At 44.3% G+C, this 27,000-nt stretch overlaps 1 protein-coding gene across 4 annotated transcripts in view; it reads left to right on the top strand.

The window, feature by feature from the left end:
• CRACD (capping protein inhibiting regulator of actin dynamics) overlaps positions 1-27,000 on the top strand; it is a 112,574-nt gene that overhangs the window by 30,583 nt on the left and 54,991 nt on the right. For 3 of the 4 annotated variants that reach the window (XR_014568049.1, XM_083755323.1, XM_083755324.1), the window contains exon 2: positions 10,898-11,004. Coding sequence is in view for 1 of the 4 variants with exons in the window: in XM_083755322.1 (XP_083611448.1) it covers positions 22,472-22,496 (25 nt within the window). In the remaining 3 variants the exon portion in view is untranslated. Of the gene's footprint in view, positions 1-10,897; positions 11,005-22,375; positions 22,497-27,000 lie in introns of those variants that run through there. The other variant, XM_083755322.1, reaches the window with a different exon arrangement.

The raw sequence follows: 27,000 nt of genomic DNA, 5'->3' as shown, positions 1-27,000 counted from the left end.
TTGACTCCAACAATAGTGGGTCAGCAGAGGTACTGTCATTTTGAAAAAATGGAATGACAGAGCCGCTCCTCTTCAGAGAGGGGCGGGGTTGCATGCAGGCCTCGCACCTTCCCATCCTCAGCGTGTCCCCCACGTCACAGGGAACTCCCGGTTTGCTTCACAACCACCAGCCAATCCGGCTGGCTGGGGAGCGTGGTTTGCCGGGAGCTCTTCTGTCTGCTCCCGGCTTCCATGGATCTCCCACCCTCCCACCCTTCTTGCGTTCGTCACCTTGACCTTGCTATGGACTTTGGTTGGTCGCCCGTTGAAGGGGCCTGGTAGGAATTTTCCCACTTGGCAGATTGACACCAGCCACTTGGTTTTCGCCTACCTCGTAGCAAATTGCCACAACTTTGTAAGGTTTGGCGGTTAGGCATCGGAAAAGCTCGGTTTATGGGAGGGGAGGTTGTGGCAATCACCTACCCCTCCTCTTTAAGGGTATTCCATTAAAGAAGCCTTTCTCAACCTGTGGGTCCCCAAATGTTGTTGGACTACAACTCCCATCACCCCTAGCCAGCAAAGCCAGAGCTCAGGGATGATGGGAGTTGTAGTGCAACAACATCTGGGGACTCACAGGTTGAGAACCGCTGCGTTAAAGAACCCGGGGGTCGTGGTTCCTGCTGGAAGCCCGGGTAGAGGCTAGGGCCATACCTGTCACGTGACCCTGGGGGGGGGAGCTCCGAGTTGATGTACATCAACAGGGCTCCCCCTACTGGTGGTTAACCCTTGTTAGACTTCCTGCATGACAGGCAAGAGTCAGATATAGTCGGTTCGGGTCCAATGCCTAAAGCCATACCACTCACATTCTGTAACCAATAAAGTTGTGGCCTTTATTAGCCAATTAACCTAAAATACTTGTGTCCACATGGTTTATGCATCAAAGGAGGGGGTGCCGGGCCTTGACGTGCAACAACCACACTGCAACTGCTGTTCAACTTACATTATGCCGAAACAGCTCCTAAACTCGCCAATCTCTCCCAGTCTGTTGCTTGAACTGTTTTTTTTTGGGGGGGGGGCTGCATCAGTTTTATATAACAACTTTTAATGCTTGTGCCTCAAAACACCCCAGTAAGCATTGTTTTTAATACTAGACATATTGATTTTTGCAGGCCAGGAGTTGTCAAATAGCAATTGTCTAGAAATAAATACATGCATTTCTCCAGTTAACATTTAGATTTCAGACCATGCGGAAACACATCCAGTTCATACCCACTAAATCATCTGAGCCGTAGACAGCGTTAATGAGTTCCTCATATAATTAAAATGAAAAATTGCTTGCTTTACAAGGCTGTAAAAAATATTCAATGGCCTTTTACTTCTCCCTTCCTCTCTTTGGAATAACTGATGGTTCCTGAGGAAAACGGATATGCAAATTGAAAAGCTACGGATGGCAGAGATGTTTATCATCTGCTTGGCTCTGTCTGCATCCAGATCTATTGGGTCAAGAAAGACACAACCCTGAATAGCAAAAAGGATGAACGTTGATTTTATTTTTCCAGTTGTATTATAGGGTAAGGTACCTAGGATACTTCCAAAGGTTTTCAAAGTGGTGTGGATATTTTATTATTATCTATAGTGCCTTAAAGTAGCCCTTCAAGGGTAGTTTACAAAAGCAAGATAAAATAAAAATACAACATATAAATAGCATACAAAACATTGATTCGTATATTTAAAAGTCTGGGAAAATACTAACATCTTTGGTGTAAAAAAAGAAGAAATAAGTATGTGTGTTGTTGCCAGGCAAGCAGGAACATCTATCAAGGTGCTGTAACTAGCTTGCCAGTTGCAACCCATCAGTCATTTTGAAGTCCTGCCCAACTTCTGTTTACGTACAATACAAGCTTTCATAGTTTACCACTGACCTCAGTGCCTATTGAGTCAACACACATAGACTGTGGATGACAAACACGCAAGAGGAATGATCTAACCAAGTTAAGCAGTAAATGCACACTTGAAATCTCTCTCCTTGGAAATGAAAAGATGCTTAACAGTGGTTGGATCATGCTTCATAATAAGTTTTACCATAGTTTCAACTCATGACTGTTTTCCTACATGAGTACTACATAGATGTTTCAATCAGTGGTGTAGTGTGGGGGGTGCAGGGGGGGGGCCGGCCGCACCAGGTGCAACATCTGGGGGTTAGGGTTAGGGGGCGCAAATCCATGGGGTAGGGGGCACAAATCCATGGGTTAGGGGGCACAAATTACTTGCCTTGCCCCGGGTGCTGACAACCCATGCTACACCACTGGCTACGGGCAGTGGCGTAGCGTGGGGGGTGCAGGGGGGGCCGGCCGCACCGGGCACAACATCTGGGGGTTAGGGTTAGGGGGCACGAATCTACGGGTTAGGGGGCGCAAATTACTTGCCTTGCCCCGGGTGCTGACAACCCACGCTACGCCACTGGTGTCAATTAGGCCTTTTTCTCCATAGTAGTGGTATCCATGTAGAAAAATGCGGGTTGGAGAATTCCTTCTCTAGATGTCTCCGTATTACAATCTTTTTCTCCTCATGTTACTATCCCCATTCACTGGCCAAATAACTAATGCAGCTTGGGGTGGGGTTAGAGTTGGTTTTGTTAATTGCTGTCATCTTTATCACATGGCAAACTTCTTTGGAAATTACGGGAAGGTAAAAAAGCAGTGTTTCATCTTGTATGCCGTTTGCTTGCAATGTTCAAAGAAAGAATAGCAAAAATTACTTTAGTCAAGTGGAAGCTTCTTCTATGAGTCCAAACTCTTTGGATTTTCCCCTGACCCTGTTTAATCTTTGTTCCACACATCTGATTTATCTGTATAAACTGAAACAAAACAGATTCTTTAATCTGTAGGATAGAGCTCTCTCTGTCTCTCTGTGTGTGTGTAAATAAAATACAATAACTATTTTAGGATAAGTATGTAGCATTACTGCAGAGCAACCTCCATCAACAACTGATCAGAAAACTTTGCACAACTGTCCTGTAAGCCCGACTATGTGATCATATACTCATTCACCTTTCCTCCAGTGGTAGTGATGAATCCGTTACTCCATCAGCTTAATCAAATTATTGTCCCTGGGTGAATGACTTTATTGCAATACTTTGTGAAGGTCAGATCAGGCAAATGGCATGTTTAATTACTGTGCTACGGATCACAGTTTGTTCTCTGGAGAGAGAGAGAGAGAGAGAGAGAGAGAGAGAGAGAGAGAGAGAGACTCCGCAACACAGTAGAAGACTTTAGCAACTCTGTGCTGTAATGGATCATGGGCTGACAAGACTGAAATTAGGAATATGCTGCAAAGCATCTTCCATCTGCTATAACACAAGGATGAATGTGTGCCTGCCACGGACCAGTGGTTTAGAGCACTACCTACCAAAAGGTTTTTTCTTCCAGTTACTCAGTGCGGAGAGTATTTCTGTCATGCTCCTCTGGTTATAAAAGGAAAGAATAGGCCATTTGCTTGGCTCTCTTTAATGATTTATGTTGAATTACTACTTCATAAGGCCCACAGAACTCCTTTGTAAAACTGATTTACAACAGGTACTATAGAAATGTTACAAATTATTTGCTGCCAATATGGAATGCCGGAATGTCAACATGAGAAGCTGTGTTTGATCTACCAGGCAGGTGGGCTAAGGGGACTCAGAGTCAGGTGTTGTCACCTATGACTGGAAACAGTTTGTGTTTTTTAAGTGAGTTGAAGGTTATAAATCAATAATTTTTTGTGGTACATACCATCATATCTCTATTTTACCTATGTTTCCAGTCATTTGGGCATGACTATATGAATAGTGATTAAGTATACACCTTTTAATTTTTATATTTTGTTTTTGTAATAAAAAAAGCCTGTGTGCGCCAATTGTAACATTGCCTCTACCCTATTCCCTCCCACTCTCTTATAAAACGAAAACTTATAAAACAAAACTAGTGGATATTCTGTAAATACCTCTTTTCCATATTGAGTAAAGTTCCCTTGATTCACCACTCCATTTAGCTAATTTTTTTATCAAGTTTAGGCTTGGTGTACATGAGCAACCTCACAGCAACACAATTTTGGCAAAGGGAGGTAGCATACCTCTTTCCTAAATGCAAAAGGAAGCAATCCCTATTCATTTCAATGAAGTTGCATTCACACTACGTATTTAGGTCTGGGCTGTAATGGATTTTGTTAAGCTTTGCTCCTTTATCCCATTCACTTTCCTCACGGAGTTATTTCGCATGTCTGAGTGAGAGTCTTGTAGGCTATTCTGGAACTGCAACCACTCTCTTTTGAGACTCCAAATACAAATTAAATATCAGCTTACCACAACATGAACAGCCTTTGTGAAATATTCCTGTTGAACTGCTAAACTTTAGTATTGGAGTCGGTGTTTGAAGTAATCTGCATGTAAATATTTCTAAACATCAGTCAAGGCCACTTTAAGGTGCCGCCGGTGAAGTTTCTAAATGGTACCTCACTTCCCCCAGAAAGGAACACAATAAATAAGGTACCACAAAACTAAAGCCAGGTTTGCAGTCTTGTACCTACCTGGGTGCAATTCCCATTAAACTAAAAAAAAGAGAAAAGAATACCTCTGGGAGGTGGGACCGATTTGGATGGTCCGCCCCAGCCACTTAATGTATCCAAATGGTTTCCAGAGAGTGGTAGGGGATGCTTTATCCCATGTTGATGGCCTTTCAGCCGATTCCCTGGTGGCCCGCTGGAATGTGGAGTTAACCAGGGCTATTGACTGTTTGGCTCCGAAGCGCCCTCTCCGATTGCATGGAGCCCGGAGAGCCCTGTGGTTTTCCACAGATCTGAGGGCAATGAAACAATCATTGAGACGGCTAGAGCGCTGGTGGTGGATAACTCATTCCGAATCTGACCAGACACAGGTTAGAGCTCAACGTCGAGCCTACCAAGTGGTGATAGCGACGGCGAAGAAGACTTTCTTCACCGCCTCTATTGCATCTGCAGAAAACAGCAGCAGGAGACTCTTTCAGGTGGTTCACAATTTAGCGGAACCACCTGTAACATCGGGGCCCAGTACGGGCCACATGTTCTCCTGCAATGATTTTGCAAATTTTTTTGCAGATAAAATCGCTCAGATTCGGGAAGAAGTAGACTCCACCGTGGGAGCAGGGCCGGGGCGGGAGAGTGCTAGAGTCCTGTCTGGTCAAGTTGTGTGGGATCAATTCCAATCTGTTACCTCCGAGGATGTGGACAGGCTGCTTGGACGAGTGAAGCCAACCACCTGTCTCCTGGATCCTTGCCCATCCTGGCTTATAAAAGCTAGCCGGGAAGGACTGGGCAATGGGCTTCGTGGGGTGGTGAATGCTTCCCTCCGTGAGGGAGCCTTCCCAGACCCGCTGAAAGAGGCGGTTATTAAACCGCTTCTTAAAAAACCATCTTTAGATGCGGCCATGATGGCCAATTATCGCCCAGTCTCAAACCTTCCATTCTTGGGCAAGGTGATTGAGCGAGTGGTTGCTGAACAACTCCAGGCACGCCTGGAAGAAGCGGACCATTTGGATCCCTTCCAGTCGGGATTCAGGCCTCATCATGGGACTGAAACTGCCTTGGTCGCACTGGTTGATGATCTCCGGCGGGCTAGGGACAAAGGTGAGAGCTGTTTCCTAGTTCTGCTGGATCTCTCAGCGGCGTTTGATACCATCGACCACGACATCCTTCTGGACCGTCTTGAGGGGCTGGGAGCTGGGGGCACTGTCATACAGTGGTTCCGCTCCTTCCTCCTGGGCCGTGTTCAGAAAGTGGTGGTGGGGGATGAGTGTTCAGACCCCTGGGCTCTCACTTGTGGGGTGCCCCAGGGTTCTGTCCTCTCCCCCATGCTTTTCAACATTTACATGCAGCCTCTGGGAGAGATCATCAGGAGGTTTGGGCTGGGTGTTCATCAGTATGCAGATGATACCCAGCTCTACCTCTCTTTTAAATCAGAACCAGTGAAGGCAGTGAAGGTCCTGTGTGAGTGTCTGGAAGCGGTTGGAGGATGGATGGTGGCTAACAGATTGAGGTTGAATCCTGACAAGACAGAAGTACTGTTTTTGGGGGACAGGAGGCGGGCAGGTGTGGAGGATTCCCTGGCCCTGAATGGGGTAACTGTGCCCCTGAAGGACCAGGTGCGCAGCCTGGGAGTCATTTTGGACTCACAGCTGTCCATGGAGGCACAGGTCAAATCTGTATCCAGGGCAGCTGTTTACCAGCTCCATCTGGTACGTAGGCTAAGACCCTATCTGCCTGCAGACTGTCTCGCCAGAGTGGTACATGCTCTGGTTATCTCCCGCTTGGACTACTGCAATGCGCTCTACGTGGGGCTACCTTTGAAGGTGACCCGGAAACTACAACTAATCCAGAATGCGGCAGCTAGACTGGTGACTGGGAGCGGCCGCCGAGACCATATAACACCGGTCTTGAAAGACCTACATTGGCTCCCAGTACGTTTCCGAGCACAATTCAAAGTGTTGGTGCTGACCTTTAAAGCCCTAAATGGCCTCGGTCCAGTATATCTGAAGGAGCGTCTCCTCCCCCATCGTTCTGCCCGGACACTGAGGTCCAGCTCCGAGGGCCTTCTGGCGGTTCCATCGCTGCGAGAAGCCAAGTTACAGGGAACCAGGCAGAGGGCCTTCTCAGTAGTGGCGCCCGCCCTGTGGAATGCCCTCCCATCAGATGTCAAAGCGATAAACAACTACCTGACATTCAGAAGACATCTGAAGGCAGCCCTGTTCAGGGAAGTTTTAAATATGTGACATTTTAGTGTATTTCTCATCTCTGTTGGAAGCCGCCCAGAGTGGCTGGGGAAACCCAGCCAGATGGGTGGGGTACAAATAATAAATTATTATTATTATTATTATTATTATTATTATTATTATTATTATTTATTTGATTTTGTTAAGTTGTGGGTGAACATATTAGACGACACAGCGATTCTTCAGACAGCTCTTGTTTATTCACAGGCCAGAACAGAACTGTACTGAACTGAAGGGTTCAGCCCGCCTGCTTATATAGAGCTCCAATAGAACACAACAGTAACCATTTTCTGTAACTATCCAATCACTGAACGTCACTTTCAATCCCTTATTTGCATATGTGGACCTGAGTGAAAACTATCTACAGTATCCCCCTGCTGGCCCAGGGTGAGAACTTCAGTACATAACAGATTTATACCATCATACTGTACTGCAAGTTAGCTATATAGTGAATTCTTAATGTGTACCAATATTTGAGGAGACATGCCTAAGCCTCTTTGCAAAGTTTTCACATTTTGTACTTTGCATTTTTTTTGGAGGGGGGGGTTTAACCTCCACTCACACTTACTGTGTAGTAGTAATATTTACAGAAACTTGATCTCAGACAAACCAGCCATAGGAACAATGCATCCTGGTTGCTTTGTGGAAAGAAAGGGCAATCTAGTAGATCCTTGAGATTCCAAGGACTAGAAAATTAGGCAGAAGCAAGAAAAGTGCACTAAAGAGGAGAGGAAAATAGCAGCTCTTTAAGATTCCAGGGATTCCTTGCACCTCATGTCCAAACAACCCCACTCATCATTCACAGCCCTGATTTCACTCATTGGCTAAAAGCACTTGAAGGTGGGTACAGCCAGACTGGCTAATCTCATAGAAATAGTACAGAAGGATACCTGCACATTTAGCTGCATAACTTTAATTGGATGGAACACTGTGCTCTAGCCAGAACGGTCAGCTCTGAATTGGTTCTGCTCCGTGATTTCGCTCAGTGTTTCAGCTCTGTGATTCAGCTCATCTCAGAGGGTGGCTGCGTCTGGCTGTGCTCTGATGTCCATCGATCCCACCTTTGTCGCCAGTGTTAAGTTTTGGGTTGAACATATCAGACGACACAGCAATTCTCCAAACAGCTCTTGTTTATTCACAGGTCAGAACAGAAGGTAAAACATGAGGTAAAACTGAACTAACTGAAGGGTTCAGCCAGCCTTCTTATATAGAGCTCCAGTACAACGTAACTGTAGCAACTTTCTGTAACTATCCAATCACTGAATGTCACTTTTGATCCCTTATTTGCATATGTGGACCTGAACTATCTACAGTATCCCCCTGCTGGCCCAGGGTGAGTACTTCAGTACATAACACTAGCAGGACTAGATTTATTTATTTATTTAACATTAAAGCATAGTGTCGGGGGGGGGGGCTTGCAAGGGCCCCTAGTTGCATGCTGCTTTGTCTCCTGAACTAGTAATAGCTAATCGTGAGACCTCTGTATACCCTATATATTGGCCCACTTAGTTTTTACCCTTCTGGGAGCGTATATTGCAGTGTTGCCTTTGAGTCCTTTTTGCTGATGTGATAACCACATGTCGGTGGACCACTTTTCACTGCAGGAGGAAGTAGAAACAATTAAATGTGTGAAGAGCTTTTGTTTCTTACCTGTTAAGGAAAGAAGCCTCACTGGCGCTAGTCAGGAGTGATTAATTTACAAGGTCCCCACTCTCTCTAACTGCAGAGGCAGTTCAGGTTTATGAAACATCAAGGGATCCTTTTAGCTGGTATATATAACACACACACTTTAATAAATAAAGCTTGCGTTCTCCAGATGAAGCACTTTCCTGGCATGCTATAGGGAATTCCCTCCCCACACCATGTTAATTCAAGTGTGTGAAGTGGCAACACAACTTCCACAGCCCAACATTTCAATCCCCTGTACACTTTTTTTTTGTTTTGCTTGCTTCTCCTTTTTATGAGGTAAAACTAATGTCCTGAGTCCTGACTGTATAGTTAAGGGAAATGTTTCCCTTTCGGGCTCTTCTAGTAATTGGGATATTCTGGACAAGTTCCCCAACTTTTTTTGACTGGTGCAGAAGGGCTTTTACTGTGCTGAGGTGCACTTCATGGCCTCCTTAGAAGATAGGAAGAGACCTGCTGCTTCAGGCCAAAGGTCTATCTAGGTCAGCACCCTGTTCTCACAGTGACCAACCAGCTTCATTTTCAGATATTTACAAGGTGTCTCGGACCACGCAAGTAGAGATGCCAGCTTTCTAAGGGCCAAACTGCATTTTACATTGGTGGGGAATTTAAATAGTCTGCATGGGGCCTGTGCAGGTCATGTTCCAAAGACAAAGCAGTTGGTGAGGGGTACAATCTGAAAGGGAAACACAGCAGGGTGGGTTAAGTTTTCTCTTGCGTTGTTTTGCTGCTGAACATCTCTCACAAGTTGCTGTTTGCCACAGCTGCCTTCAGGGACTGAAATATACTCAGAGTCAAATGTGAATGTCATGCTCTTTATTCAGCTCATAGTAGCAATGAATGAAACTTTCCCCAAAACGTCTCGCTATATATACACATTATTTACACGATGGGCCCCGCGTGATTGGCTCATTCCAGGCTGCTCCTGTAGGCCAATCAGGTTGCGGATTCACCTCCTCCAGAAGCCTGATTGGCTGTTCCTGCAGGCCAATCAGGTTGCTGATTCACTTCCACCTGGAGCTGGATTGGGTGGCTCCTGCGGACCAATCAGACTGCTGCATTCTGGATCCTATTGTTCTAGGATTCAGCTCAGTACATAACAGGGACCATTTTGGGTGGGAAAAGAGCACAGAGGGAAGTGTTGAAAGCCTCCCCCTGGTACAGCAGTCCTGATGCAGATCAGGGGAACTTGGTGACCGGTTTTTGTGAAGAAAGAGGCATGGCTTAAATGGTCCTAAAAACTATGTAGACGTGTAACTTATGTATCTTGTACTTGGCCCCAAGTCATGTGGAAATAGCCTAATGATTTAGAGAAACTCCCAACCACCCAGAATTGGATGAGGCTCCGGTGTCTTGCATTGTCTTTGGTTGGCAACTGGCTAACTAGAAGCCGTTTAAGCTTCAGGGTTAACAGAATAGAAAGAAACGTGATAGCCTGTGATGACAGGCTTCAAAAAGGGTCACTATCTCTAGAGGGAAGCATGAGAAATAATTGAATCGTCGTCTCTCAGTTACAACAGGTTCTTTGTTGCCAGAGTGCTGTACTCTTGACACCTCCGCCAGAAAAGTTAGAATAGGGCTATTGCGATCGGTGTCAGGGAAAGAGACACTGGGAAACAGGGACATTGTCCCAACATGGTAGGCTGAGGTTTGAGTTTTCAGCCTTCACATTTAGTGGCTGTTTAATTTGTACTAAAAACTATTGCTGCTGTCTGTGTGTCATATAGAAGCCAACACTTCAGGCATATTTACACAATGTACTCCAGTAGTTAGAACAATAGTCCCCTTGCTTTAAGGAACCTTGACAACTTACTTCATTGAAGTTTGCAGAAGGGTTGTAGCTCAGAGGTAGAGGACTTCTTTGCATGCAGAAGGTCCAATCTCTGCCTTCTCTAGGTAGGACTGGAAATGTCCCCTGTATGAAACCTCAAGAGAGCTACCTCTGATCAATGTAAAGAACGTTGACCTAGGTGGACCAATCGTCTTGACTCAGTATGAGGCAGCTTTCTGTGTTCCTATGAGAAGTCTAGGAATTTGTAATTAAATTCTTAAATACTCTCACCAAACTATAATTCTCAGAATTCTTTGGGGAGGCCATGATCTGTTTAGCAAGATTGTATTTTGTTGAATTAAATCTCCATTGACCTGGCTCACATACTATGCTACACTATGGTTTGATTAGTTAAACTGTGGTTTGTTTTTTGAACACCTGAACCTAGTCCAGCAAATTAACCAGAGTTTGTTTTCTGGTTGGTTTGTCACTGTGGTTTGTCATTATGGCAGACAAGTCATGCTTTGGAGAAACAAGTCATGGCTTGTTTGATCATGTTAGATGATGATATGGCTTATGGATTGTGTTTTAACATTAGCAATGTAAATATAAATATAATAGTATGTACACAGCTGAGAGAACATCCTAAACTAAAACACTATCGCATTTTTCTCTTAAACAGCTGGAAAGAAGAGCATTAATTGGCATACTGAAGAAGTGCATGAAAAGTTTTGATACTTTGGGAAAGCCTGAGTAGACCCGTATATAAGAAGATTAAACTTTGGGAAGGTAAGGAATACATTGTAAATAAAGATATTTTGACAGCTAAGCTATTATTATTATTCTATGAATAATAGAATATTTGGGTAGTTCCTGACAGTGCTGTATGAAGAATCCAGTAAACATGCACTTTGTGTATATTTACCAAAAAGGGCTCAAACCTTGATGTGGAGAGCAGTGAAACTGTAGCTACAGACACTACAAACCTGGCTGCAGGTTGAAATTGCTCAGCAGTGATAAACAAAAAGGCAATGCTACTTGTTTAACTGCAGGTAGGTACTCTATGGGATGCGGGTGGCCCTGTGGTCTAAACCACTGAGCCTCTTGGGCTTGCTGATCAGAAGGTTGGTGGTTCGAATCCCCGCGATGGGGTGTGCTCCCATTGCTCAGTCCCAGCTACTGCCAACCTAGCAGTTCGAAAGCATGCCAAAAAGTGCAAGTAGATTAATAGGTACTGCTCTGGCAGGAAGGTAAATGGCGTTTCCATGCGCTGCTCTGGTTTCAGTGTTCTGTTGCACCAGGAGCAGCTTAGTCATGCTGGCCACATGGCCCGGAAAAATTGTCTGCGGACAAACGCCAGCTCCCTCGGCCTGTAAAGCAAGATGAGCGCCGCAACCCCAGAGCCGTCTGCGACTGAACTTAACTGTCAGGGGTCTTTTACCTTTTTTTAGGTACTCTATACTAAAGCAGATAAACTTTCAGGGCTGATCAAAGAGCCAGCGTATATATGGCAGTGGAATGGAATTTTGTGGCTAGTTAAGCATGATTTCGGGAAAGTAAGCTCACAACTATTACTGTGGTTGGAGAACTGGAAAGGGGGTGGGGAATGACATTTGTTGTATGACGAGGGAATTGCTTCTTAACAGATAAAAAGAGGGTGTATAGAAGCAGAGGGAGGTTTAAATGGTAGTGTTGGTTAGATATGTGTGGTTGAGGTGGCCTAGCTCTTTCAGTGTTCTCATGCAGGGACTGAGAGAAGTGATCCATTTGGTCAATACTGCTCTTTCTCTCACAAACTGAATTCCTAACCTGAAGGCACTATTATGATCTGTGACATTGGAGGATACACGTTCCCTACAAATAGTACAAAGGTGCAGTCCTAAACTCTGTTAGTAGAGTTTGTGTGTGCTATTGAACTCAGTGGATTTTGCACTGCAAGTAAAGTTTTAGAAATATAAGCAAAACATTTTGCAGAAGACTGATTTTGGCCCTTTATATATTATAAAGTAACTGATATTGATCCCTTTAGTTTTCCCTAAGTGACACACTTAGGGACACACTTTCTCTCACACAGAGACATACCAGTGGTACAGTTAGGCAGCTTTTAAACTGTTAGTTGTTTAGTTGTTTAGATGGTAATGTTTATCATTTTACTCAGTTGGTAAAATGTGGTGAGCCAGCTCTCCTACTCATTGTGTTGAGTAGGGTCCTGGGCTTCTACCCCAAAGTGCTACCCTGACAGTGCTACTGCCTCCCAGTGCGCCAAGCAAAACCATTGCTGCATTAACGTACGTTTGCAGCTGAAATAACTTGTGCTTTTGTCTGACTGGAAGCCATGCATACTAGAAGATGCCTGCTGTAGGTGGAAGGAAATTCTTTGCAAGCATGTTGAATCAGTATGCGAGTTGTGTTGGCGTTTCTGCATTCCTTCAAATATATGCTGATTCCCAATCACCTACAGTTTTTAATATTTGGAGCCAAGTGGATAAACATATCCTGTTTACGCCGGATTGCCAGAGTTATACATCTACTTTACCACCATACTGTACTTATTTCATGTCACCGTGCAGATAATTCTTTTTCTTTTTTTTTTTAAGAATCCTTCATTGGCTGCAGCATGATATGAAAAAGCACACTGAATAATTTTTATTTTTCAGCAGTCTGTTGAATTATTGCATGTTGCTATAGTGCTGAAACCCATTGTTGCCATTAATTATTTGGTATGTTGTTTCAGGCTAAGGGTTTGCTTTTTGATGACCTATCTACTATTGCTCTCTTTCTACACACACACACACACACACACACACACACACACACACTTTAGTCTGTTCAAGCCTCTAGTCTCTCAAGTCTGCTTTTCCATTTCCTCTTTGGTAATAGTTTCAGACACACACAGAGGCACACACAGGCATACTTTCTACTCTGTCTTAATTCCTTTGTCTGGTGCAAAATACAAAAAGCCTACATTTAGTTCTGTTTTATTAAAGCTATCTATTTTCTGTTTCCTTCATAGTCATCTTTTCCTTTTTGATCCATGAATGTCCTTGTCACCGTTTTTCCTCCTCACAGTCATCCAAACCAGTTGGGTGGCAGGGAATAAATTTAAAGTCCTATTTTATCCAGCACACCCTTTTTGATCTGTTTTGTTCACTCTCTACCACTCTCTCCAGGGGTAAAAGGGAATGGGGTGTGCAACATTTATCTCTACCATAATGCTCTGGATTGGCCAGACTTGGTATAAATGGGAGCCTTGCCCTTTTGCCTTGTCCCCAGAGCAGGTATCTGCTATGCTTCAGGCTCCAGCTTGTAGTTTTAAGTGCCCTCAGCTCTAGACACTTAACTTCGGAGAGCTAGAGAAGAAAAACACAACCCTTTCTTTCACTTTCACTCCTCCTTTCACTTTCCTTCCTTCTTCCTTCTCGCTTTCCCATTCTTACTGATTCCTTTTCTCAGTAGTTCTTTCAGCATTTTCTCTTTCCCACTGTTTGCCCCCATCCCACACACCCTTCCTTTCTCTTTGCAACCATCATTTCCTTGCTCATTTCCTTGCTTGTGTCCTCTTTAATTCTCAGTTCCTTCCTTCTTCTGCCCTTGTCTCCCATATTTTCCCCTTGTTCCTACCACATTGTCTTTCGAATCACTTTCTCATCCTTCTCTCTTCTACCATTTCTCCCCCACCTGCCCATACTCTCTACCTCCTAGACCAGGCATCCCCAAACTTGGCCCTCCAGATGTTTTTTGGGGACTACAATTCCCATCATCCCTGACCACTGGTCCTGTTAGCTGGGGATGATGGAAGTTGTAGTCCCAAAACATCTGGAGGGCCGAGTTTGGAGATGCCTGTCCTAGACTTACTCAGTTCACAGGAGTTGCCTTCCTCATCCCTTGTTTCCTCCAAGGCAGGGTTTCCTAATGCTGGCTTTTGATGCGGCATTTTTTTTAATGTCAAGATTTCAAAGCATGGTGTTTTTTTGTTTCCCTCCCTTCCCCGTGGCTCCTGGGGAGGTGAGCAGCTGGCATAAACTAGTTGTAATGAAAAAAACAATTATGCAGTTCAAACCTTATCATGCCCAAGCTCATTTGTTTTGCCTGATGACGGTATAAACGAGAAAAACTACAACTCTCATCATTGTTTATGAAAGGTAATCTCCATTCCTGTGTTGTGTGAAAAAGGAAAAGTAATTAAAATAAGTTGGAGCCATTGTTTCTTGCACATTGCCTTTCTGGGGCGGGGGGGGGGGGAACCCAGCTAAGGTATGGTTCATTTCATTGTTAATCAGACAATGCTGAAACGAGCCTGCACTCTAATGGTGTTAAACCTGAATTCCATGATTAATCAATGTAAACTTTGTCATGCTGTAATTTTGTTTCAGTAACATTTAGCAAAACCATGGCTACAGATGAAAGAGATACAGAACACAATGTTCAGTCTGAGGGACTGGGTAGCAATGCTGCAGGTATTGGAAAAAAACAAAACCCTAAACTTTTGCTTTGGGATGCAAATTAAAGAGACAGAATTTGAGAATTGGTTAATCTTTTTGGACGTTCACATCCATGTTATTTTAATTGATTTTGTGGTGATAATTTTCTTTTGGAAATTGCTTGGGAAAACACAAGCACTATGTAATCTTCCAACCTTTTGACTTCATCCCCAAAGGCGCACTCCTCCATTGTCTCCTGAGATGGACAGATGCTAACCAACCAAAACATTAAGAAAGGGGGTGGTGGCAGAATCTGCACAGCAGAGAGAGACCCACAGGTTCCTACAGCTGCAAGTGTTGCCTGTAACCAGTGGCTGAACCTAGTCTAATGTCACCATAGACACAGAAGAGCTTTTGTTTTACATGCAAAAGGTCCCACTCACAATCTGTCGCAACTCCAAGTATGCCTGAGAAGGAATCCTGCCTGAAATTAGCTAGTGCTGCTACCAGTTGGCGTAGATAATAGGTCTATCAGCTCTTCCCAAAGGGACGCGGGTGGCGCTCTGGGTTAAACCACAAAGCCTAGGACTTGCCAGTCAGAAGGTCAGCGGTTTGAATCCCCACGACAGGGTGAGCTCCCCGTTGCTCGGTCCCTGTTCCTGCCAACCTAGTAGTTTGAAAGCACGCCAAAGTGGAAGTAGATAAATAGGTGCCGCTCCAGACGGGAAGGTAAAAGGCGTTTCCGTGCCCTGCTCTGGTTCTCCAGAAGCAGCTTAGTCATGCTGGCCACATGACCTGGAAGCTGTCTGTGGACAAACGACGGCTCCCTGTGGACAAAGCGAGATGAGCGCCACAACCCCAGAGTCAGTCACGACTGGACCTAATGGTCAGGGGTCCCCTTTACCCCTTTACCTATACAGCCCTTCCCAACCCAATCTGGCAGCCCAGTCTGGGGGCCTTGAGCAGCCCTTACTTGACCCTGGGCCAAGCCAGGTAAATCCAACCCAGATTCTGTCCCGGATCAATCTGTGGGTGGGGCTAGTGTTCAGTTAGGATTTTTTTAAACCCTAATTAAACACACACGGTTGGGAGCGGAAAGGGTGAGGAGGAGGAAATGATACTTCTCCCCCCCCCCCATTATAACGTGAGCAGGAGGGTTCAATCCCAGTTTGCATGGAGATTCAGCACAATCTGGTGCACACCCTAGTAGATAATACAGTTGTACCTCAGAAGTGTAATGGAATCCGTTCCGGAAGTCCGTTCGACTTCCAAAACGTTTGGAAACCAAAGCACAGCTTCTGATTGGCTACAGGAAGCTCCTGCAGCCTATTGGTTGCCCCATCCAACATTCGGCTTCCAAAAATAGTTCGCAAGCCAGAACATTCACTTCCGGGTTTACGGTGTTCGGGAGCCAAAACATTCGAGAACTAAGCTGTTCGAAAACCGAGGTATGACTGTATTGAGCTAAATAAGATACCGTCCTATTTTCTAACACCCCAAGAAGACAAAAGCTGAAGGCTGCAACTGGTTTATGTGCCCTGATGTCACATAAGGCCTTGAAACTCTTAAATCAGGTAGTCGAGTGCTAAGGGTCACGCAGTAGATATTTAGAACTGAAATTATGAGTGCAGTGAACTATTTTTGTTACATAAACCCATTTAGGGTATTACTTACAAGTCGTGGGCTTTTCAATGTGACATTAATACTACCAGTCATTTGGGCAGCCAGAGTCGAACAACACTTCCTGTTAATGGGATAGGATGACCCCAACCAGGAATGCAGAGCATAGGCAGCTATTTCCACGTTTACCCCAGAGAATAAGCTATAAAAAAGACAAGTAATGCAAGTGTTTTAAAAAGCTTTGAGGCGAACACATACTGAACGAAGCATTCCACGTCACTCAAAACTTTGCACCCTCATACTCTTGCTAAAAAGTACCCCATTGCTGCTATTTTAGTCAGAGTTTTGTTCTCTCTCCCATGGCGCTAAACATGGAAGTGTCCCCATTGAAATCCTGAACAGATATACTTGCAATATAAGCTCATAATTTGTTGGATTTCGGCTGTCTACACTTAAGAGTTTGCAACAGCTACAGCAGCTATTTCAGAACTTGCCACGTGGTTCAACTTGCACTGAGGCCAGAAAGCAACTTAGGGTGGGGTATGTGTAAGGAGTTGTTCCTTTTTCTTTAGGCTTTCTTCCTCTGCCCTGAAGGGGAACACAACCTCTCCAAAGAAATCAGCCTCACTAGAAAGAGGGAAGACAAGAAACGCACGCTTAAGACAGAGACATATTATTGTTGCTGATGTGGAAATAAGGCACTGGTTGTGAATTATTGATGCCCTGCTTACACTTGCTTCATACAAGGAGTTGGAGAAAAGATGCAGCCTCTTAAAGGATTTGTGCCAGGTCAACAGCCAATGGTACTATAGCCCAAGGGCATAGGATGAAAATCATACTGATGCAGGAAGGGACCCAAATTGACAGACAGCTAAATATTCCAGTATTCCAGAAGCAGTCCCAATCTGGAAACACAAAATGCTTGCACAAGATTAGCTTTTTAAATGGATAAGAATATAAGAAGGGGATGCAAGACTCTTGCTGAGAGGCTGAAAGTTTGTCTAGTAATTCTAACCCACCATTCTGCTTCCACGGTGACAGATGCTTCCAGGACGCTCACAAGCAAGCCTGAAGGCAATTGCCCTCTTCCATGGTTGTTCCCTAGCAACTGATGTTCAGTGGCTTTCGGAGAATCATAGAATTGTATAGTTGGAAGAGACCCCAAGGGTCTATCTAATCCACGCCCTGCAATGCAGGAATCTCGACTAAATTATATGTGATAGATGACCATCCAACATGACATGGCCACCCTACCTCTGCTCAAAAACTTCCAGAGAAGGAGAGTCCTCTCAAGGGAGTCCATTCCACTGTCAGGCAGCTCTTACTGTCAAAGTTCTTCCTGACATTTAGTCAGAATCTTCTTGCACCTTGAAGCCATTCGTTCAGGTCCTACTCTCCAGAGCAGAGCTCCATCCTCCATTCAACAGCCCTCTTGATATTTGGAAATGGTTATCTCCTCTCAGTCTCCACTTTTCCAGGCTAAACATACCCAATTCTCTCAACTGTTCCTCATTGATGGGTCTATTCAACGTGAATGGGTCTAATTCTCCTTTGAAGGCATCACTTCATCTCCTAGTGGAGAAAGCCATACATTTGATTGTGGCTGATTACACATCATACATTTAAAGCACATTCAAAGCGCATTCCCCACCTGAAGAATTTTGCAAACTGCTTTAGCTGTGTTGCGGATGCTGAGAATTATAGCTCTGTGAGGGGTAAGGCTGCTCCAAATTGTAGTTTTTTGAGAGGGGGAGAAAAACTTCCTCTCTTCCCAATGCATTAATTTATAAACATATTGTCAAGTCTCCCCTGAGACAATCCCCTCAACCAACTGACAAGGCCCAATCACTTTAGCCTTTTCGCACAGGAAAATGTTACATGAGATTTTGTCCTCATAACTTTCCCCAAAGCTGACTCCATAACTGGAGACAGAATAAAAGACTGAACCTGGTTATTTTTTCACTGGTCATTATTATAAGTTCCCTCATATCTACACTGCTGAGAGGTCATAGGGTAGTACAGGGGCACTCAGTACTTGTCCGTTGGTCACTGAGTCACAAGTGCTTGGGGCAGATGTTCCATTGGTCCAATAGTTGGGTTGGAACTGGAGAAAGTGGAAGCATAAAGAGAATCAATGGATGCAGACAGCATTGTGATGGTTCTGTCTCTTTATAATTGCAAATAGTGTGGGTTTTGTTTGTTTTTGCTGTGACTATTGGTGCAGTGTACTGACATGAAATTATTCAGCTGAAGAGAATAATTTCATTGTGTGTTGAAGCGTGCTGTGTGACCTCACTAAATTCATTGCCTTTCTCCCACCCCTTACAACGGTGTTTTACACTTCCTTCAGTTTGCAGTTTTTATCTCTCTGGCTGTGCATGAATGTTTTTTTAACCACCCAGTCCATGAAAAGTGGCAGTGGAATTTACCTGTCAGCAGATCTGTATGAGAAAAAACAATACTGGAAGGAGCTTAAAGGATCTCCAACTTTAATTAGACAAGAAAGGCAAGGTGCCAGGTCTCTTTTTGAGTGAAATATGAATGCTTAAGAGTTATGTCATTGCTGAAATGCAAGGATGAGCATTAGCAGCAGAGACTGCTCTCTCCACTAGCAAGCTCAGACAAACACCTTCAATTATCAGTGTGGAGTCCTTACGAAGTTACCATAATTGCATGGGAACTGCTGGAATACTGTTTAAATGATTGCACAGGTTCCTCCTGACTTATGAATGAGCCACCTAATCATAATCATAATCATAATCATAAATAATTTATTTATATGCCGCCCATCTGACTGGGTTTCCCCAGCCACTCTGGGTGGCTTCCAACAAATTAAAACACAATACGACATCAAACATTAAAAACTTCCCTGAGCAGGGCTGCCTTCAGATGTGTTCTAAAAGTCAGATAGTTGTTTATTTCCTTGACATCTGATGGGAGGGCGTTCCACAGGGCGGGCGCCACTACCGAGAAGGCCCTCTGCCTGGTTCCCTGTAACCTCACTTCTCACAGTGAGTGAACCGCCAGAAGGCTGGATCACTGGAGGAAAGAGATTGGGAGTAAAATGTGCTGTGCTGGCAGTGGTTGGGGAGCTGCAATGTATATTGCCAGCTCAAAAAGTCTGCAACTGGTATCACGATCTGAACGTCATACCGGTTTCAGACAATAAATTGAAAAGTTGCCCAGCTGTAATAACAACCTATCGATAAAATTTCAATTTGATACCTAAATGAAGAAATAACTATCTTATGATTAAACATAATAATCTCATCCTGAGGCAAAGTTCTCAACCCGAGGTACTACTTCCGGGTTAGTGCAGTTTGTAGCCCAAAGCATTTGTAACCTGAGGTGTTTGTAACCCGAGGTACCACTGTAATTCCATATGGCGTTCTTTTCACAGACAACGCATTCAGCCCTTCGTGTATATGCTGGGCATTCTGATGCTTTGTTTCCAATGGGACGATTTTTGCAATATTTTGGTTGGTTTACATTTTGTTAACATTCATCTGTGCTGACAGGCATCTGGAGCTCACTTCTCCCCCCCCCCCCCCTCACCAGGGTGTGTATTTGCTGAACCGGCATGTTGTCTTCAGTTCAAGGTCTAACTCTGGCATCAATTCAAATTCTCTTACCCCATTGCCTAAGGTTGAGCATAATGCATATTTGAAAGAAGAGAAGAAAACAGCTTCATAAGCCCTGATAAAGTGACCATGAAAGATTTATATCTAGGTTTTAGTTAAAGAAGCTCTTAGCAGGCCCAGAGGCTACTGCTCGCCTTGAAGTAGGCAATTGAAATAAAATGTCAAATTGGTGTCAGTGCTGCTAATGCATTTCCCCAAAGGTCATGCTAAGAGTTGTTACTTTCCCCCTATTCCTATATAAAAGACACAGCTAGAGAATGGACAAGGAAACTGCCCTTAATTACACATTGTCAGAGAGCACATGGCCATCTTTTTCTCTAGGCTTTTGTATAGCTTGGCAGCTAATTATGTGAGCTTTTTAATGGGCATTGATGGGCAGTTGATGCTCCTGCTATTTTAATAGGCCTATCTATATTAGTATGTTGAGTAATGTTTTCCAGGGATTTAGGGGCAAAGTGTTAAGCTGATGGAACCCTACTCTATTTCTCCATTTCATCAAACTTGGCTGAAGCTGTAGCAGTCTTGAAATTCTAGCCCAGCCTGAGTAGGGGATGTAAACAGGAAGAGAGGCATGGGAGGCATGCATTCTGATGCTGCCACCCCAATATCACTGTATACTGGACCCTGTATACTCCACTTCCGGTGGGGTCAGAACAAGGCTAAAGACCTGTTTGGTTCTCAGGAGCCCTGATAAGGCAGAGTTCCTGATTGCGTGTGGAGGCTTCTCAGTGTGTGCAGTTGAACAGCCTTTGATGCCTCTTCAGAGCTTCCCACTCAATATGGGAAAGTCAGGAGTGGAGGCTCATTCACACCAGTCTTGAAAGACCTACATTGGCTCCCAGTATGTTTCCGAGCACAATTCAAAGTTTTGGTGTTGACCTTTAAAGCCCTAAACGGCCTCGGCGCAGTATACCTGAAGGAGCGTCTCCACCCCCATCGTTCTGCCCGGACGCTGAGGTCCAGCGCCGAGGGCCTTCTGGTGGTTCCCTCATTGTGAGAAGCAAAGCTACAGGGAACCAGGCAGAGGGCCTTCTCGGTAGCGGCACCCGCCCTGTGGAACGCCCTCCCATCAGATGTCAAAGCGATCAACAACTACCTGATATTCAGAAGACATCTTTAGGCAGCCCTGTTCAGGGAAGTTTTTAATGTGTGACATTTTAGTGTATTTTGGTCTCTGTGGAAGCCGCCCAGAGTGGCTGGGGAAACCCAGCCAGATGGGCGGGGTACAAATAATAAATTATTGTTGTTGTTGTTATTATGAGGGCTTTGGGGGACAGAGTCGACGTGTATCCCCAGCTCCTGCTCATGTTGACATTCCCTAATCAGCCCTAATGCCTGAATAGGGCTGTGGTCGGTAACTAAATCCAATCAAGATAAGACAAGGGTGCGGTGAGGAGTGATTCATCTGGACTTGGAGGTGATGTTGAGTTTGTTGTGGGCTGGGTGATGCTTTCTGTGAAATATCAAACATGTAACTTAGATCTGCCGTTTTCTTTGAAGAGACAAATGGCCTCTGTGGCTCTCAGGTACTTCTTACTAGCTGAGGCCGATGTGCTAACTGAAATCCCACCGGGACAGAAATGGTCTCACCATGGTCCTCAATGCTGTATGTAGGGACTGCCTCAGAGGAATGATCAGAAACTGTCGTTAGCAGAATATATACTGCTTCATGATCATTGGCTTGGGCCAGCTGGATGGCAACTATTAAGTCAGTTTTGAATCTACTATATTAGTCACCAGTTCATTCTCAAGCACAGTTCCAAGTGCTGGCATGTTAAGTCCACCTTTCTCCAATTTACCTCATGCCTTGATATCATTTTGCTGAATCTCCCTCTGTTCCTGCTCTATGCCATTGGCTGATGTCAGGATATGAGGTAAATAGTACTATACATTCTTGAGGAAAAGGTACCATAAAACTGGGCTTCTATTTTCAGTAGCCACCTTCTTTCTGTTCCTTACAGTTTAGTTCCAGCCTATGCAATCAGCCAATAATTATCAAGGCACATACGTTTTCGCTCTAATGTGGTGAGGCTAAGTCAAGTGAATGGGATATATTTCACACTATTTGAGGTAGCTGTGGGGCCCAAGCTCATTATTCCTATGCTAAATCTATGCAAAAGCTCTCCAACCCAATCTTTTTCTGGTGGCCCCCTAAGCTACTGTTTTTTTAGAAGTCCATAGAGTTGTCATGGCTTGATTAAACTGGGGAGGAGGTTTGAAGTTGGGGCTTGTGCATTTTGTTAAGGTCCCCCCCCCCCACCTTTTCCTTCTGTTATATAATTTGAGCCCTGCCTTGCTGACTTTTACTGAGTAGGAACAATTCCTGCTAGAGGCTTCTTTACTTTCCAAAGACATCTGTGGGCGTTTCTTTTTTTCTGAAATCCAAATATAGCCCATGTATTTTCAACTTGAACCACCAGGCTGTGCCCACACAAACTTCATTTGCTTTTAAATATTCTTTAACCAATTTTGGGATAAATTTTTCCATCCGTGATCTCATAGTTTCAGTTTTTCCTTTGAAGGGGATCAAAGCAGGAAAGGCTCTCTGCTTCTGCCTCTCACCTGCCGTTCAAAATGATCAATTTGCTTAAGAAGCCTTGTAAGTAAAATGCCTTTCTTGTGAATTATGAAGCACACAGTGATCTCTGATTCAGAAGCGTGCTGCTTAAAAAAAATAATTAAGAAAGCATGTTGCTATAATACTGGTGATTTGTAGCTTAGGTTTGATTTCTCTTGCAAGATGATTGATGAATGTATAACTTGCTGACTTGCTGTGTTTCATATCTGCAAACCTGAGGATGCTGTTGCTTTTCATGCCACGCTCACAACGCTTTTTCATAAGCATGTGTGCAAATTAGACTCTGATTCAGCTGCAGCGGTAATAGGATCAATTTGTTTCCCATTATGCTGCTGTTTGTGTTTTTTTGCTTATAACTTCTGTTATTATCAACTGTAGTTGTAGAATTTAGGAACCTGTTTTGACTGGCATTCAGATTTGCAACTGGTAGATAACAAATAGTTTAATTTCCATTTCCATGTTTTCGATCCTGAATGCTGCAGGATTGGGAAAGGAATTTAATGGTATACCCGATGGATTTGGGACTGCGCAGTTGGCTACAATTTTTTTTTGTCTGTGCTGATGCTAGATTACCAGATTGGTGGCAGTTCTTTCATACCCATTATGCTGCAACAAACTGAGAAGTCCTGATATGCCTTTGACTTCTGCAAGTAATCATGTGTTAGTAGACTCCTTTATAATTGTTGGGTACTATCATTTTTTAACAGTAAAAATTACTAACCAATAATCTTGAACACTACAAAGCCCACTGAGTTCAATGAGGTTTACTCCTGGGTAAGTGATTATCGCCTAAGAGACACAGCAAAGGAAGGCAGCATTTCTTAACAGATTAACATGCTGATACACAAACCTAATGCAGTAGCATCTCTTGACAAAGCATTGACTGCAATATTATTATTTTTTACATACCTGAAAAATCACCAGCAGAGGAGGTAATTGATTTAATTCAGATCCTATCAAATGAAACCATGCAATATATTCCACAATGAGTATTCATAGAACCATAGAGTTGGAAGGTATCTTGGAGCCCATTTAATCCACCCTAGGTACTAAGTGCAGCTTCTACAGTGCAGGATACGATTTCAGAATCCCTGGCAGATGGCTGTCAGTCTCTGATTAAATACTTCATGTGAAGGAGAGCCAACCCTTTTAGCAAAGATGTCTCCTGCTGTTAGGAAGCGTGTCTTACTGTTTACATGAAATCTGCTTCCCTACAATTTCCATCCATTGGTTCAAGTTGTGTCCTCTGGAGCAAGAGAGGAGAAATCTGCTCTATTTTCGGTGTGACAACCCTTGGTCTAGCACATTTGCAGTGCTAAGCAGGGTCCGGCATGGTTTCAAATTGGGTGGGGGGCTGCACATTGAGAGTCCTGCATTGCAGAGGGTTGGATTAGATGACCCTGAGCGTCCCTCCCAACTCAACAGTTCTATCATTCTCTTCTCCCTGCCGAGCAAACGTGTCTCTTTCGACCTTTCTTCATAGGTTTCCACATCCTCACCATTCTGGTCACCCTCTTCCAGACAGGCTCTGTTTTTTCCAGCATGATTCTTCTATGTCCAGATTGGATACAATGCTCGTGTGTGTGTGTGTTAAATTGAAATATTGAGCACTCATGGAATTTAGCTGACTTTTGTTTTGTTTTTGCCAGGAGCGTCAAATCAAGGAATCTTGTTCTGTACGCTGCCCACTTTTAATTGTGATATATATTGTTTTGCTCTATTCTAGTTTTTAGGAAACCTTTATTGAATGTTGTTGCGTTCTTGTTGCTTTTATGGAAGCAGCTTATAGGGTTTTATTATTAAGCGGTATATTTTTTTAAAAAACAAAAGATATAAATAAAACAGATACAAAAATCACTTGGAGATAACCCTAAGCTGTCTGCCCACTAGCCCAACCAATGTGTTTTTTAGGTTTTGGTGTTCTCGAGAAAGCACACAGAATGTAACGATGGAGAAGCGTAGCACACAAATACCTTTCTTGACTCTCCCCTGCCTCTGTGCTTTTTTCTTTCATGACAGAACAACTGCTCAGAGGCAGGGCAGCTTTCAATGTAGCCTGAAGCACTCCCAGAAGTGATGTCTGCATTTGGATGAGTCTGTTTTTTATTTCATTTTTGAATAATGTTCATTTCCCTCGATGGTCAAAGGGGACAAGTTTCCTCTGCTTGGGAGGGGAGAAAGACAAATTCTCCTTCCTGCATGTGACAAGAAATGCTGCTGGCCAAATGTGATGGGCCCTTGGTGCAGCCTTCTTTGTTTGCTTTCATGCTTGCTTGTATTTATTAGGTATTATGGGATTGCAGGACCAGTGATAAGAGTAAGGGGCCAGGCTGTGAGGGTGCTTGGCACACTCCTTGCTACACTGGTGCTCTCATTGGTTCTGTGATCCCCCCAACTGTGGTCTGATTGACATAGCTCACTACTACGCTCGCCCTGGGGTTAGAAATTTTAAAAATTAGAATGGTGCACAGCTAGAGCCTCTGAGGAGGTAGCTGGTGCAGTGCTTTGCCCGGTCTACCTGCCTCCAACACAGCTAGCTTACCCAGTCAGTGAGACAGTGTTTGGCTGTGCCTGCTGATGGCAGTAGCAAGTGTGCATCTTGTTGTTGTTGTTGTTGTTTAGTCATTTATTCGTGACCCCATGGACCAGAGCACGCCAGTCTTCCACTGCCTCCCGCACTTTGGTCAGACTCATGTTTGTAGTTTCGAGAACACTGTCCAACCATCTTGTCCTCTGTCATCCCCTTCTCCTTGTGCCCTCCTTCTTTCCCAACATCAGGGTCTTTTCCAGGGAGTCTTCTCTTCTCATGAGGTGGCCAAAGTATTGGAGCCTCAGCTTCAGGATCTGTCCTTCCAGTGAGCACTCAGGGCTGATTTCCTTAAAAATGAATAGGTTTGATTTTCTTGCAGTCCATGGGACTCTCAAGAGTCTCCTCCAGCACCAGAATTCAAAAGCATCAATTCTTCGGCGATCAGCCTTCTTGATGGTCCAGCTCTCACTTCCATACATCACTACTGGGAAAACCATAGCTTTAACTATACGAACCTTTGTCGGCAAGGTGATGTCTCTGCTTTTTAAGATGCTGTCTAGGTTTGTCATTGCTTTTCTCCCAGGAAGCAGGCGTCTTTTAATTTCGTGACTGTGTGCATCTTATTTTTCTTTATTTATATTCCCACCTCACCTTGGCCCTCCAAGAAGCTCAAGGTGGAGGGCATCATTTTCCCCTCTCCCCACTTCCCCCATGTTTTCATACCTGCCAGGTGTCCTGGGAGAAAATGGGACACTCCACTTTTTTGAACGAGATTGCAACGGCCATTTTGGGTGCTGCACTCTTGTATGTGGCTGACAGGTGGGTGCACCCTCCTCCCCAAAATACAGTGGACTGCAGGGGCTAGGAGATGTCTGGATTCAGCCCACCAGCTGGGAATCTAGTTCCCCATGCCTGCTCTAGATTGGAGATATTGTTACTGTTGTCATTATCATTTTTTTTTTTAAATATCCATTCAGTAGTTGGAACTGGAGGTGAGTTTTTGCAGGTCAGAGACTGGCGCCTGTTGGCTTTTGGTGATTTGGAGATTGCAGCCTGACAGATTTAGATGAATCAGGAGACATCCCCACTCCACAATGCCTGATACAAAGAAGCAAAAATGGCAGTAGCCAGGCAAAATATTTGTTGGTTGCCAACTCTAGTTTCTTCCCAGACCTGAGTTTATTTTGCCTGCAGATGTTGGGGACTGAACTGTGCAACTTCTGCATGCATGGTGCCAGCCCCCTTTGCCTTATGCCCTGAAATACACTTGGAGTCGAGAGTGGATTTCATGCTCTTTATTCAGCTCATAGTGGTGAGGAGGAATGGAATTTCCCCGAGAATGTCTGCTTTATATACATTATTTACAGAATGGGCCCCACGTGATTGGCTTATTCCGGGATTCTCCTGTAGGCCAATCAGGTTGCGGGTTCACTTCCACCTGGAGCTGTATTGGGTGGCTCCTGTGGGCCAATCAGACTTCTGCATTCTGGATCCTATGGTTCTAGGACCAATCAGACTGTTGCATTCTGAATCCTATTGTTCTAGGACCAACCAGACTGCTGCATTTTGGATCCTATTCAACTCAGTACATAGCACTCCCCCCCCCCCACTCAACTTCCCGTTCAGTAACGTCCAAAGCCACTCCCATTCGCCTGGCAAGCGAAGCAAATCTGATCTGTCTGCTAGTTCATTCCATGCTATGTTAGCACAGAGTCAAAGTCTGGCTTCAGTTCACATCCTACCAGGTTAATGTGCTTTTGAGGCCTACTTGTTTCCATGGCACACTTGATACAAGCGAGCAATACAATAGGGCCTCTGATATCAACTGCCCATTAATAGCAGGCAACTTGCGCCCACAATCTTCAGGAATGCTGCCCAGGGAGAGAGATATTTTTCTTTCCTTTTTTTCTTAAAGACATCTGAACGCGTTGGAGTACTTAACTACTCTCTTCTTCAGAACTGTAAATTAAATGATCATTTGGCTTTTTGCACCGC

The sequence above is a fragment of the Podarcis gaigeae genome, assembly GCF_964106915.1.
Source record: "Podarcis gaigeae genome assembly, chromosome: 9".
NCBI lineage: Eukaryota > Metazoa > Chordata > Lepidosauria > Squamata > Lacertidae > Podarcis > Podarcis gaigeae.
Note: the sequence above shows the minus strand (reverse complement) of the source record. Positions and strands in the feature narration are given on the sequence as shown.